The 15,928-nt window shown below is 35.2% G+C and overlaps 2 protein-coding genes across 3 annotated transcripts in view; one reads left to right on the top strand and one right to left on the bottom strand.

Moving 5' to 3' along the window:
- LOC142631683 (glycine--tRNA ligase, chloroplastic/mitochondrial 2-like) overlaps window positions 1–7,227 on the bottom strand; it is a 30,411-nt gene extending 23,184 nt beyond the window's left edge. For both annotated transcript variants that reach the window (XM_075805926.1, XM_075805927.1), the window contains exons 1-9: window positions 6,898–7,227; window positions 6,713–6,763; window positions 5,561–5,628; window positions 3,835–3,916; window positions 3,673–3,736; window positions 1,354–1,409; window positions 998–1,075; window positions 747–821; window positions 598–668 (exon numbers count right to left, since the gene is read on the bottom strand). In XM_075805926.1, coding sequence (XP_075662041.1) covers window positions 598–668; window positions 747–821; window positions 998–1,075; window positions 1,354–1,409; window positions 3,673–3,736; window positions 3,835–3,916; window positions 5,561–5,628; window positions 6,713–6,763; window positions 6,898–7,164 — 812 coding nt within the window. In that variant the 5' untranslated portion in view covers window positions 7,165–7,227. The remainder of the gene's footprint in view (window positions 1–597; window positions 669–746; window positions 822–997; window positions 1,076–1,353; window positions 1,410–3,672; window positions 3,737–3,834; window positions 3,917–5,560; window positions 5,629–6,712; window positions 6,764–6,897) is intronic.
- A 1,860-nt stretch (window positions 7,228–9,087) lies between these two features.
- LOC142633081 (uncharacterized) lies at window positions 9,088–10,594 on the top strand. The gene is made up of 3 exons (XM_075807354.1): window positions 9,088–9,235; window positions 9,817–10,195; window positions 10,525–10,594. Exons 1-3 carry the CDS (start codon window positions 9,088–9,090, stop codon window positions 10,592–10,594), a joined length of 597 nt encoding a protein of 198 aa, XP_075663469.1.
- The last annotated feature ends 5,334 nt before the right edge of the window (window positions 10,595–15,928 follow it).

The raw sequence follows: 15,928 nt of genomic DNA, 5'->3' as shown, positions 1-15,928 counted from the left end.
AAGAGCAAAATAATGAGAATAGAGATTAAAAAGGTTAATGGAAGTCATCTGAATATTTGAACTTCATATGAGATGGCATCCCATCCAACTATCTTCAATTGCCAATCAAGCACCTCAGAGTTATTTTAAATTAGCTTCAAGCAGTAGTATGCTCCAAAAAGAGGCAAAGCTGCTCACAGAGGAGAAAGTACTTGACTAAAAAAGGGAAGGAGGCAAAAATTTCAGCAGTTAACTCCTACAAAGGAGACTAAAAGAACACAGTGGAGTAGAAAGGTGGGAGTTTGAATATCACTAACTCGAAAAGTTTATTTGCATAAAGTACAAATTATTTGGGGTAGAAATTCCATAAAGACCATGACAAAAATTTAGAAAGACAAAAGATTACCAGCATTTAGGAAGAAAGTACAAAACATAATCCATTATTCAAGAATACTGAGTGACGTACATTGACAATATTTGGAAGATTATAAGTATTTGTGACCACAATGTTCTAGCACTATTTTGCCTTTAAAGAAAAAGAAAAAGAAAAAGAAAAAAAAAAAAAATATATATATATATATATATATATATATGTATATATATTGAGGGGAAACCTACTCATTCTCCAAAAACAGCTCCCCGTATGTAATTCCATCAGCATATTGAATTTTCTTAAAATGATCAACTCCCTGCCAATTAGTTCAGACAAATTTAATAAAATGGACAATGAGGTCAAAGATTAATAAAAGAAACAATGAAAGACGGACCTGTAGTAACATGAGGATGCGCTCAAGACCATAAGTGATTTCAACAGATATGGGCGACAATTGCAGGCTTCCAGCCTAGAGAGAAAGAACAGGAAAAAAGCTTCAGGTGAAACCAAATAAAACTTGGCAAAATCATGAAAAATCAACAGTACCTTGACCAAGGGAAATAGTTATTATTACAGTAAACATGAAAGCCATATAATCCAAAATTAGGGAAGATTCTTAGTTCTATTCAATTTTAAAGGAGCAACCTGCTGGAAGTAGGTGAACTGGGTAATCTCCATCCCATCCATCCAGATTTCCCAGCCTAAACCCCAGGCACCAAGTACCTATAAGCATGATTGGTCAGCACGTAGAAAACAAACAAGCTAACGATCCATTTAGGCAAAAATGCTTCCTCAAGAAAAAATTTACACATATAGTTGCACTATGCTTACAACTATGAGCCATAGCAAGGAAATCTAATTAAGTTATATTATGCAGATCTAATTAGTGCGTCTTACTTAGATACAATATAACTTATTGTATCTAAGTAAGACGCACTAATTAGATCTGCATAAAATAACAAGGGAAGAACAAAAATCCACCATCAAAGACAAGATATTACCGGACTCTCCCAGTTGTCCTCCACAAATCGTATATCATGTGCACTAACATCGATACCTATCAAGCATAAAGCATCACTGTTAAACGAAATGTTAAAAAAAGACAAAATGTTAAAATGTTAAACAGTTCTTGTCATTTGCACTAACACCAATGGAACTAGATGTTTGGCAATCTAAACAACAATTACACATAACATGTAACCTTATTTAATAAAATTGAATCCCAGAGGCCTTGAACCACAATCTTACCCTCCATCCAAATATTAAGGGAGTAGGAAGCACCATTTGAATTTTGAGCTAGAGCTCATTGGCATCATTTGACACTGTTTTGGAAACAACAGTCATTAAAACATAGAAGCTTTTAGGCCAATGAGCTCTAACTTAAATGCAACTCCTCCCCTTGTGAGGTTAGGTGGAGGGTCTGGTCAGATTTCTAGATATTTGTAACTTTAGATGATGTTTGTGGCTACCCTTGTACACTTCCTGTGTACCTGGAGATCATTGCCTTCATTTCTCTCCAATAAATTTTTTTAATTACTTGTAAAAAGAAGAAGGTGGAGCATCAGGTCATGGGTTTTCAAGACCACCATTTACGTATTCAATTACCATTAAAAAGAAAAAGACACAGAATCCCTTATTATTACTATATAGGGACAAAAAATAGAACATGAAGTGCCATAGATATATGATAGTTTTTTTTTTTTTTGATAAATTATATGATAGTTAAGATAATAAAGTGATCTCATAATCATCAACCTCCAAGCCAAAGAAGGTAGTGATCATGATTCTCAATCAAATTGGAAGATTGAGGTAGAAATTCATCCTGTTAAATCTAACAGAGACGATAATATTAACCACTTTGTTATTTATTTATAGTGATTATTCTACTTGAGCTTTAGATTGATCATATGGAATGCAATTTTATTAAATTTGGAACTAGATATTAAGTGTCCGTTTGGATAGATTATTTTTTGCCTGCTTATTTTATTATTCAGCTTATTTTTACTACTACCCATGGGCCCCACTGTACTTTTTGGTACTATTCATGAATCTCACTGTACTATTTCAGCTAACTTTTACTTTATCTACAGTACTTTCAGCAAAAAGTTTTCAGTTTCAGCAAAATAAGTGGATCCCAAACAGACTCTAAGTGCTAATAAAATAAATGGACAAATAATGCTTACAAGTTATCATTTTCAGCATCTTGGCTCAATCATTTGTAAGAATGGGGAGATTGATGAGGTATAGAACATGTTATACATGCTGTTTTTTTTTTTTGGGAGGATAGAATTGGTTTGGGAAGCACCAGTCAACTATCTGGAATATGATACCAGGTTGTCTACTGTGGTTAGCTTGGCGGGAACGTGATAACCGTATCTTTGAAGATAATGAGAGATCTTTAAATCTTTTAAAACATCTTCTATTTGGTACTTTATTTTAGTGGGCTCATATTTGGGGTCTTACACAATGTATTTCAATTTCTGCTTTCTACAATCTATTAGCTTTAGCTCTAGAGCTTTATGCATTTTCTTCATGTCCAGAGTGTTCATCATCATGAACACAATGTTCATTTTTTCAATAAAAGTTCTATTACCTATCAAAAAAAAAAGTTACACATATAATTAGAGTTGGGAGACATAAAAAGTGAATTGAGAATCTTGCATGATTGAATATTACCATTAAGTTGAACGGGGCATTATATATGATTGCTATAAGACCAGCCATACTTCAAGGAAAAAAATGTTGGGCTACTAAGAAACATGTTTATCAAATGAGTGGAATACCTAGAAAGAACAAATGATGATGTAAGGCCTAGTTCATTTTCCAACTTGAAATGAGAGCTCATGATTATCACATTAGGGAACCTCTAGATACCCAGCTTTCTCCCATTTATGCAGAAAATGGGTGTGCCTTTGCATCTTTGTCAAGAACAGCCAACAGTAAAATTGTAAGGCCTAGTTCATTTTCTTATACAGCATAACTTCTAATGAATTTTTTTTCCCTTTTTTTAAAGGGAAAAATGAGTTTTAGCCCATCGTTTATGGTTAAGATGTGGCTCAATTGCTAGTTTTCTTCTTGTATTGATACGGACATCAAGAATCAATAAGCACAAGACATGAAAATGGACAAAGGGCATCAATGAATTCTTCTCAACTTATTTTGATAAGTAATGATATTTTATTGAAAAAATACTACTTGATGTACAAGTAAAATGAACACAGAGGAACCTACAGAATTACAATTCTTCTCAACTTTAAGAACAATGCAGAAACGCCTTTAAGCTTATAGCAATCTAAAGAAAATATAGGCAGAGTCACTACCTAAAGCTGATAGGCTACGAATAAAAAGGTCTTGTGTATTTCCAGGATCAGGCTTTAATATAACCTGAGATCAAATTTGAATGCAAGCAGTAAGGTATTGTAAAACAAAGCTCCCTAAATCATCCAGAAAAGAAAATTTTTATCTATAAACTCAAATTTAACCTGAAATTGAGTGTGTCTTTGAAGCCTGTTTGGGTTTTCACCATAACGACTATCATCTGGCCGAATGCTAGGCTCCGCATACCTTTCATATGAAATTCCACGTTAGCAGTTACCTAAGAAAACTCTTCTTCTTCTTTTTTCAGGAAAGATGGTTTTCAAGTATCAATGCAGTTGTCAAAAAGTAAAATAGCAGTGACAGAAAATCTCACAACTTTATAGCATGTTAAATTAGCTAATCGAACAATATTTTGAAGATTCCAGCAAAAATCAAAGCAATCAATTTTTCAAAATTTTTCAAGCATAGTTACAATCAGCAAATGCTTATAAGAAAGAATTTGATCCCGGAAACGCCTAATTCACACAGGCCTTATCAACCAGCATGCATTAAAAATCCAGATCACCCCAATATTGATCAGCCAATTACCCCATTATATGCATGGCCAATCTGTGCTTTTTTTTTTTAATGTATAGAAACCTTTGGCAGAGATATCTTGTTATTGCAAATGAAAATGAGAATAATTTTGGCTGCCATAAGTTAAAAAGGTTGATTTCAATCTGCTATTTGTTTATTTTATGTCTTTTCAATAAACAAGATAGGCAAGTATGGTTGCATCAAAGTCAAATTATAAAGAGGGGATTTTTTTTTTGGGGGGGGGGGGGAGGAATATATTGATTTTTATTATATTATTTTGCACCATCTTCAGTTTCATTTACAACAAGAACAACTTCTTTATCATTTACATACAAAAAAAGGGACCAAGGGGTTTCAGAACGTTGCAGACAATTGAACTGGAATGTTAATTTAAGCTACATGGTTTCTAGGAAATCATTATTTATATATTTAGTTCTTAAGTGAGCGTGCACTGTACGTGACCGTATAGCCATTCTGTTAGAGAAGTATTGAATAGTTTCTTTTTTTAAGAATGAAATTTTATTGAAAAAAAAAAAAATGGAACTGCCATATGTACTCAGGAATAAACAAAATAGCCCTAAAAAAGTACAAGATATCCAAACAGTGAATGTTACAGTCTAAAGGAAGGAGAATCAATGGAGTCTATAATAGAATGTATCTCACTATGATCTATCACCTATGATCCAAAACAAGGATCCATTCAAAGAAAGTTTGTAGGAAAGTTGATTTTGGCTGAATAACCGTGATACCCATGCCTTCAAAAGTCTGTTAATTCCTTTACTTCCATGAAGTCCACAAAAGGCATGAAAGAGGTAGGTTCCTCGCAAACAATGAATGTTTACCAAACCAATTCCTCCATCCAAAAAGAAGTAGGTCTACAACCCTCTTGAACATTACTCATTGAACTCCATATGTCAAGAAGGTAACGGTCACAAATCATAAGCAACGTCACAATGCAACAATAGATGATCTACAGTCTCACCACTACATCTACACATGAACTAATTATACAAAACATTTGACCCTTTTATACGTAACTGGATCTCATGTGCAAACAAACTAGTATCAACATCAGAAATCCTGCATTGACTACCAATCACTTTTCTTCTCTTAATTAAGCCATATACACCATAATCCCAAGGAAACCATCCATGTTCATTCATTATTTCAGTTACTACATGACTCTAAACATCATTTTCCTAAAATTTCAACACTTGCTTGCACAAGAAGATACATCAAAAGAAGTGACAACACTTGCTTCCACAAAAATATATACATAGTAACGCATGAAACTTCCAAAAAAAGCATACTTACGCAACATTCCAAGGTTCTGGACCCAGAACTCTCAAGAATGTAAGAGGATTCATAGTCCCAGCTCCAACCTGGTCGACAAAGATTAATTTAAATTACATCAAACAACTCACCAAGTGTGAAATGGATTTATATTAAATTGTAGACTAAATTAAAATTTTGACCATTAAAAGTTTGACGTTATTTTTATTATGGTCCCTTGAGTTTCATATTTTTCATTTTCGTCCACCAAATTTAATTCCATTTTTAAAATGATCCTTCCCCATGCCCAACTAAACAATGCCATTTCTTCTCTGTTTCTTTTTTTTGCTATCTCATAATGGCCAAATTAGTCACGGACATAGACGGAAGGACCATTTTGAAAATGAAAATTAAACTCACTGCAAGAAATTGAAAACAACACCAAGGGCCCAAAAGTGTATTCTAATCTTAATTGTACTATCAAACAACTGCATTATATAATATTGAGAAAGTTTAGGGTCGCAACTTTTGTCACAACTCTGAGGTAATTGACTGTAAGTGATGGAGAAAAAGTAGACCTAGTGGGTCCACCACTCACAATCGACCACGTTATCAAGTTGTGTCAAATGTTGTGGTCATAGAATAACTGATTACAACTATGTTTGGTTCAAGGGAAATTGATTTCCGAAAAATATTTTTCGCATTTACGGGTGTTTGGAGGGCAAAAACGTTGGTCAAATAAAGGCATTTATGGCAGAAATTGGGTTATGTTTTCATTTTTGATAAACCATTTTTCCCTCACCCAAAACTTATCAACCGAAGCTCCACCCCACCCCCACTAACGTCCCAGGTCTCCTGTGCTTGGGAAATAATGTAATAAAGCCTCCGTTTGGATACTACTTAAAAATGAAAATTATTTCACTATTTAGCTTACTTTTGCTATTATTTATAGTCTCACTGTACTTTTTGGTACTTTTTATGACCTTGTATTATTTCAACTAATTTTTTCCTTTTATCTACTAAAGTTTCAGCAATAAGTTTTAGTTTCAACAAAATAAGCTTTATCCAAACAAAGCCAAAGTAACAGACAATTTTCAATAGCATTTTCAGGAATGCATCAAAACACTGTAAAATATTTTCCGGAGTATTTTCAGAAACGCAACCAAACACTAACACAGCATTACATTACATTACCTCAGTATTGCTGCATTGCATTATGGCACATCCAACTGAGCCCCAATATTCCTATAAATAAAAACTCGATGTTGAGAGTAACAGTATCATCATCATCATCGATAACACTAACAAAGAAAAACGAAGAGAAAAAAAAAAAAAGAAGAAGCGTGAATTCAATTGAGTGAGTTGAGAAGAAGTGAGACCTGGAGGCGCTGAATGGCTTGCTGGAAAGTTGGGACGGAGGACTTGACAGCTTCGTTGTTGTTGTTGTTGTTGTTGGAGGAGTTCGAGTCCGTAGAAGGCGAGTGTTGTGGAATACTAGTGGAAGAGGAGGTGCTGATTGCGGAGACGGCGTAGCGGCGGCGAGGGCGGAAGAGGTGGTGGTTGCGGTTGGCGACGCGGAGGAGAGAGAAGCCGGAGGTGTGGGGTTTGAGGAAGGAGATGACTAGGGGAAAGGCCAGAATCGCCATAGCTAATGGCTATGGCTATGGCTGTGACTGAGATTTTTTGTATTTTGAGGTGTGGACTGGAATAAGAGAACCGTCGTCGTTTTGCCTTATTTTAAAGCAGGAGAAACCGTTAAAATCTTTTTATTACTGTCTGTGATACTGAGATTGAGTGTGCCCCCTCAAAGAAGGTAAATACAAATATCCCTCCTCAAATTGAGATTGGGCGTGCCTTCTTAGTTTATTTTTGCTACTATTTATGAGTCTTATTATATTTTAGCCTACCATTTGCAGATATAATAGAAAATGATGAAATAATAGCAGACGAAGAAATAAATAAAAGGGAATGGAAGAGTTATCATGAAATAGATGTAAAACAAAATATGGGGTATGAGAGATATATCCATGAAAATAATTTAAAGTAATTATAATGCCAAAATAATCTGGATACTTTTGATAGGACACGGATTTCCTCCAAACATGTTTGGAGGAAATGCTACAAACAGGGACACTTGTCAGTTAAGCAAAAAGACACATAGGCTGGGGTCATGTGCAACGCACATAACCCATTTTATCTGAAGAGCTGTTAACCCTAACAGTGTTAGCCAAACACCCTCATCTCTCACCCACAGCAGCCTCACGCCTCTCTCCTCTCTCTTTCTCTCTTATCCCTCTTCCCAAACCAGCAAGAAAATCCGGCCACCCACTGCACACGCCGTTCCTCCGCCGATTCTGCCCCACCCATCTCTTTGCCGCCAAGGACCACCGATCCTACCACCCATCTTTTCAAGGCTCCGATTTTTTCCAAGTTTGTTACCAAATCCCTCTGTATTTGAGATTATTTTGGTACGCTTTGTGTGATATGTATGGATGATTTAATTCTAGTATTTTCCTGCTGTGATAATTAGATTTATTGTTTATAATTTTTTAAAAATTACCATTTTTAATTCTAATTTCTGCTTGCTGTGATAATTACATGGTGTCTCCTGGGAGAACTACAAAGAAAACTGATGTGTTTAGCTATGGAGCTGTGGTTCTTGAAGTGGCTAGTGGAAGAAGACCGATTGAGAAAGATGTTTCTACTGCTGGGAAAGTTGAGGTTTGTAGCAACTTGGTTGAATGGGTTTGGAGTTTACATAGAGAAGGGAAGTTATCTACAGCTGATGCAAGACTTGGGGATGAATTTGATGAGTAGGAAATGATGAGGGTCCTAATGGTTGGATTGGCTTGCTCTCATCCTGACCCATTGACTAGACCCACAATGAGAGGGGTGGTCCAAATGCTTGTGGGTGAAGCTGAAGTTCCCATTGTCCCAAGAGCAAAGCCTTCTATGAGTTTTGCACTTCACACCTCTTGTTGAGCTTGCACTTAGTTGGTGATTTGTGTACAAGTGCATGGTAGCATTGATGTTTTTCAGCAGATTATCTTGGGTGATGTAATGAATGGAAAGTGTTACTGATCGTGTATTTTTCAAGTTATGTTGTATTATTATTGTGAGGCAAATGAGCCTTTTTAAACAAAGCTGCAGAATATTGAAAATTGCAGTAGAATCTTTTATTCTTTTAGTGATGAGTTATGGTATTTTATTAAGAAGATAGACTTCTTGTTGCACACAAAAAATGGACACAAATTAGCAAAAAAAATTTTGTAAAAGAAATTTTTTAAGACCACAGACACAAGACCTATAGTACACAAGTTCTAATCATCAATGTTAACACTCATCAATGGTTAGAAGATGAGTGTTTTATCAAAGTGTGAAAATAATCATTGAGAGAGAGAGAGAGGTTGAAATCAATACAAGCAACCATTACATTCCAACACAGGTTGAAATCAATCCTTATCATTATTTTGGTGGTGGAGGTGGACCCATCTATGGGAGCGGCATCGGCTGAGTGAGAAACTGAATGGGGCGGAATCAGCGAAGGGGGAAGCAAGTGAAGAGGAGGAATGGAGATATGGTCCGGTGAGATTGGCGGCTGCTACATGTGGCCGCCGTCGATTCCGCCTCTGTCTTCTTGCCGGTCTGAGTTTGCTGAGAAAACAAAGGTGGAGGAGATGAGAGAGAGGCGTGAGGCTGGCTTCTTGCCGGTTGCCGGTCTGAGCTTGCTGGGAAAACAGAAGTGAAGAGATGAGAGAGGCGTACGGTTGCTGTGGGTGATAGATGTGTTTGAGGAGATGAGGGTGTTTGGCTAACACTGTTAGGGTTAACAGCTCTTCAGTTAAAATGGGTCATGTGCGTTGCACATGACCCCAGCCTATGTGTCTTTTTGCTTAACTGACAAGTGTCCTTGTTTGTAGCATTTCCTCCAAACATGTTTGGAGGAAATCCGTGTCCTTTTTGATATTGTTCATAGGTTTCATTATATTATTTCAGCTAATTTTTACTTTTATTTACTGTACTTTCAGTAAAAATATTTCAGTTTTAACTAAATAAAATGTTTCCAAAAAGACACTAAGGCAATTATTTTTGGGGCTTAATATTGCTACTAAGCTGAATACCTCTCACTTCATAATAGAAAGTTACTCCAAGATATGTATAGATTCAATAAGAGATCCTGGTGATTAAGTTCTATGGAGATCTATATTTATTGAGCTTGGTTCAATATCCTTTATAGCTAGGTTTATTGGTTCAATATCCTCTAAATACTAATCTTCATAAACCTTGCATCCAATTAGCGGCGGAATACTTCTTTTGTGTCGGGAAACCACTCCAAACCAAGCAATACTCAACCATTCCTGTGCGTTGGCATAAACCAGCTGAAGGGTGGTTCAAGCTGAATTCGGATGGTGCCTCCATAGGGAATCTAGGGAATGCAGGAGCAGGTGGATTGATACGTGACCATAGTGGAAATTGGATTAAAGGCTACATGAGGAATATTGGGGTGGCCACGAGCATTATTGCTGAGTTTTGGGCTTTAAGAGATGGCCTACTTTTGGCTTCTCAACTAGGCATTAATCATTTAATTATAGAACTTGATGCAAAAGTTATAGTTGATCTCATGCTCTCCAACAATACCTGTAACAAAGCTTACATGCCACTCCTAAATGATTGCAGGTACTTGCTATGCCACTTTTAGCGTTACAAGATCAATCACGTCTACCGGGAGGCGAATAGATGCACAAATCTGCTTGCGAAAGAAGCTTGCACATGTTCTACTACTTTTGTTGTATTAGATAATCCATCTTTTGTTAATCTATGTAGTATTTTGGACTCAGATGATTCAGGTATGTACTCTATAAGGCTCACAGGCAGTAACTTACCTATTTTGGGCTTTTAGTTTCAATGAATTCTTCATTTTAACCCAAAAAAAAAGGTTTATTTGAGAAAAATTTAGCAGCCCATGAACTGGCCAAATGGTCTTGTGGCCATTTTTATTATTGAAGTTTTGGTCTTCGTCATTGCCCTCCTAGTGTTGTAGATGTGATTGTGAAGGAGGCTGGCCTTTTTGTGTAGTTTTCTTTCTTCTTCAATAGTCTTTTATTTCATTTAAAAAAAAAAAAAGTGTTGTGTCATATGTGTGTCCAATAACAAGTGTATGATAACCATTGTCCATATGTAATCAATTGTTGAGGCGAAATTTTAGGTTGTTATAATGCCTGAAGTATTTTGTTTCGTGCTATAAGTTGAATCAATGTAGCGTTAAAAAACAATTTTTTTTACGAGAAGTATTAAAAGTTCATAACTGTTCTTTCTTTTTTTCAAACACGAGCAAGTTCAAACTCATTTTCAAACTAAATAATATGCTCAAACTTTGTTTATTTTCTTATCAAACAAGTTTGAATTGGATCTCAGTGGGGGAGGGGAGAGGAGAGAGAGACTTAGCCAATTGATGGATTTAAGACTTTTTGCAATTTGAGGCATATGGGTGGAATAAGAAAACCAGTTTCATTTTGCCTTCTAACGTGACAAAATACGATTGAAAGTTCAAATTGTTTCCTTACCTAGATTTATAAACGAGCCGAGTTAAACTAAATTTTAAAGCCTATAATTAGCTATTTGATTTTATTTTAAACACGAGCTGAGTTTGAATTCATCATCACACCATATTATATATTCAATTTATTATCTCATTGAATAAGGTCAAGCTTGTTCATAACCTTCTTTATATATAATATAACAATATAACTAAATTATTTTTATCTCTCTAAAAATGTATAAATATAATTAATAATTATACTATTGTACATAAAATATTTCATTTGTAACCTATAAAAATTAAAATCAAATCTTGTATTTTTTTAAATTATGTATTGTTTTCTCTACAAAGTGAATTATTTAAATTGTTATGTGGGTTAATTTTAGATACTTACTTATTGAACTTTGGGCCTATCATCAACTCATGTGCAATAGGGGAGTTGAGCCCTCTGCTCACTCCCATATTTTAGATAATGAAGGTTAGCGGTGCACAAGAGTCACTCAAAGGCTCCTACTCACAAAAAGAAACTTCAACTAAAATAATTCTATGATAATTATGATAAATTATATTCACAGTAAAATATACTTGGGAAAAATGAAAGAGGTGGAGAGAGAGCATTACTTGTGCTACATACAATTAGGGGTGTTCGCGGTGCGATGCTGTGCAGTTTTGGGCCATTTTTAGCACTGCATTTTGCGGTGCAGTTTGACTAAAACCATAATTGCACCGCACCTTATTTTTGCAGTTACATGTGCGGTGCGGTGTGATTTAAAGTTTAGTCAAAACCATAACCGCACCGCACCTCTTTTTTGCAGTCACATCTGAGGTGCGGTATATAAGATGCGGTTTGAATGAATTAAAGTTGGTATATTTTTTGAATTTTGGACTTTTTCTATCTAGCCCAAAACTAATTTTTCCCTTTTTTTTGGTCCAAGTTTTAAACTATTGGTTTAGTTTTTCTTTATTTTGGATTGACTTTCCTAATCAACACTTGCTAGAATTATCAAACTTTTTTTTTATATTTTAACTAGGGTTATTAAACTATTAATAATATATTTAATATTAAAAATATTAATATATAGAGAGGGTGCGGTGTGGTGCAGTGCGGTTTTCTTATTATAAAACCGCAAATCGCACTGCACCATGCAGTGCGGTGCAAAATTACTTGTGGTGCAGTGCAGTTATACCATTTTGTGGGCGATTTTGGTGCGGTTTTTGCGGTTTGATGAACACCCCTACATACAATTATACAAAGCACCTTATTAAATTTAATGCTTCTTATATTCAAATTCTTTAGCTTAAGGCAGAAGTATAGATGTCGTTGGTGATGCATCATTGCATCATATTAATACTTGGCTTATGACAGGGTTTTATAATAAATCGTTTATATATATATATATGGTTAAGTTCAAGTTACACCTGGTGTAATTCTAAGCAATATTACACTAACTAATAGTTTTTAATTGGATACAAATTTTAACAAATCCACCGTTAGATTACATTATCTTGTATATTCTCCATACTTGCGAAATTTCAAGGTAATCAAAAATCAATAACCATGTCATCAATCAATGATTTAAATTCAAGTTTTTGTAGTTTAAAATAATGTATAAAAGATTAGTTTGTGGATCAAATGGTAAATTACATTTAATTGATATGAAATTTGGCATGCATATTAAGAACATATAAAACATGTAATTCAACAGTTAGATTTTCAAAATATGAATTCAATAATAAATTATTGAGTGGTGTAACATTACTTAGAGTTACACCAAGTGTAACTTGAACCTATCTCACACACACACACACTAGTCTCTGAGCACGCGCGTGAGTAAAGGTTAATAATTTGCATATATTTTTATTTTTATTTATTTTTCAAACAAATAAAAAAAAGTTAAACTTTAGACATAAGCTGTGACTATAATTTTTTTTTTAACATGAATGAAAAAAAAAATCATAAATATTATGTTTTTATTTTCAAAAAAAGTCTAAAGGCACAAAAGTTCTCTTTCTTTCTTTTTTTCTTTTTTTTTCAATTGGTAAGTTGACAACTAGTTCAAGTGGTAAGTTGTAACAATATCACAATATATTAAGTTTTGAAAAGTTTTGTGCAACTTGAAAAAAAGAAAAACAAACTTATTGTTGGGAAAAATATCATAATCCCCTTAATGTCTATGTGTGAATTAAAATATATAACTACCAAGCAATAGCAATATTATGGAAACAAAAAAATTTCAACAAGCATCACATAAACACAACCACATAAGAACATCAAATCTTACGTGGAAACCCTCCAATGTAGAGAGAAAAAACCACGGGGCGACTCCGAAAAAGTATTCACTATGAAATAGAGATTACAACTATCAAGTTTATGCTAAACTTGAGTCCACAATAAATTGGATATACAACAAATAATTCCCAATGAGTAAATACAATCTCACCACAAAGCCAATAGCAACATTTTCCTCTGAATACTTTAACTCTCCATGGTTGTAACACTCAAAAAACTCCATAAGAACTCCACCAATTTATCTTCCTTATGTGTAACTTGAGCAAAGAAAAATATTTCCTTTTTCTTTTTGCACTCTCACACTCTCACTGTGTTTCTCTCTATCTCTTCGAACAGCACCTCCTAAAGCTCTCACTTGTATTTTTTTTTTTTTTTTCACAATGACCGAATGGCTCTCTTGCTTCAGCTCTTCACTCAAGACCGAATGGCCTTAGTTTCTTTTTTTTCTTCTTTTCTTTTCCTTCAGCGTGTCCCACACGCCTAGCATCACTTCTCATTAAGAGAAGTCATACCTCTCTCATGCTTTGGTCATTTCTCAATAAATGAAAGAGCTAGCTTTGAAGACTTTTGGAACAAGCTCATAAATGAGCCTTGACAAATGTGTGTGCTAGAATCCAAAGGTGTCACGTGCACCCAACAATCTCCCCCTCTAGCACACTAAGGAAGGAGAGCTTCAGCCCAAGTCTTCAATCACAATTCATGCCAACCAACCCGACACAAAGCTTTAGCTTCTCTCTAGACACAACCTTGGTCAACATGTCAGCTGGATTTTAATCTCTGTGAATCTTGTCTAATTCAAATGACTGTTGTTCAACAACCAATCTTAACCAATGGTATCTCACCTCAATGTGATTCGAGCGTGAATGGTACATAGAATTCTTGCTCAAGTCTATAGCACTTTGATTATTACAATTAACTACATACCCATCTTGCTTCAAATCCAATTCTTGCAGAAACTATTTCAACTAAAGCATCTCTTTACCTGCTTCATTAGCTACAATATACTCAGCCTTAGTTCTGCAATCTTGACTGCCATGATACAACCCCCCCTACAAAAGTAAATAAATACCCCGATGTAGATTTCCTACCATCAAGGTCACCTGCCCAATCTGCATCTACATAACCCTCTAAAACTGGTTTAGAATCACCAAAAGTCAAGCACTATTTAGAGCTACCTCTCAAGTACCTGAAAATTCACTTCACTGCTTCCCAGTGATCTTTACCAGGGTTAACCATGAACCTGTTGACAACACCAATTGCATGAGTAATATCTGGTCGTGTGCAAACCATAACATACATCAAACTCCCAACTCCAAAGGAATAAATAGTTGATGCTATGTCTTTTTCCTCTTTCTTGGATGAAGAACAAGATTTCTTTCTTAGCTTGAAATGAGCACCAAGAAGTGTACTGACTGGCTTGACATGCTTCATATTGAACCTTTCAAGAATCCACTCAATATATTTCTCTTGTGATAACCATAGCTTCTTAGCTTCTCTGTCACGAAGAATCTGCATACCCAAAATTTGTCTTGCAGGACCCAAGTCTTTCATATCATATGACTTGAACAAGTCTTTCTTCAAATTTCCAATCACACCTGCATCTTGTCCTACTATCGACATATCATCTACATAAAGCAAAAGAATAACAAATTTACCATTGGGAAATTTTCTAACATACACACAATGATTTGCATTTGTCCTTGTATACTCTTGACCTACCATGAACGAGTCAAACTTCTTGTACCACTGTCTTGGAGCTTGCTTCAAGCCATACAAACTCTTCTTTAACTTATAAACCATGTGTTCTTTCCTTTTCACTTTGAATCCCTTTGACCGATCCATGTAGATTTCTTCTTTCAAATCACCATGAAGAAAATCAGTCTTCACATCAAGTTGCTCAAGCTTAAGATCCAAGCTAGCTACTAATCCCAGAACTACCCGAATGGAACTCATCTTGACTACTAGAGAAAATATCTCATCAAAGTCAATCCCTTGTTTCTGACTAAAACCTTTAACCACCAATAGAGCTTTGTACTTCACTAGCTTATTACCATCTATATTTAGCTTGAACACCCATTTGTTTCTTAGTACCTTCTTGCCTTTAGGAAGTTCCACCAAGTCATAAGTCTTATTCTTATTCAAAGAATTCATCTCTTCATGCATAGCCTTCAACCAACTTTGCTTATCCTTATGAGACTGTACTTTCTGAAAACTTTCTAGCTCCCCCCTCTTCAGTAATCATAGTATACTAAAAAATGGGGTATTTAGTCAATGGACAACACTCTCTAGTAGACCTTCTCACCTGAAGTTCTACTAACTCTAGTGAAGGAGGCTGTTCTCCCTGCTCAACACCATCTGTATTTATCATATCATCACCATCAACACCTGCTGGCTCATCAGCATCAAATTTTGTTGGTTCATCACCATAATTCTCATCTTGAACCTCTTCCCTATTTGTGGCATTATCTGAGGAAGAAGAGGTAGGTGTAAGATCAAGAACACCTCCAATTATAGCTTTTGATTTCTCAGTTTTCTCAAAGTCTACCAAATTTTCATTTTCATAAAAAACCACATCTTGACT

The sequence above is a fragment of the Castanea sativa genome, chromosome 4, assembly GCF_040712315.1.
Source record: "Castanea sativa cultivar Marrone di Chiusa Pesio chromosome 4, ASM4071231v1".
NCBI classification, from domain to species: domain Eukaryota; kingdom Viridiplantae; phylum Streptophyta; class Magnoliopsida; order Fagales; family Fagaceae; genus Castanea; species Castanea sativa.
This window is presented reverse-complemented; position numbering and strand designations above follow the sequence as displayed.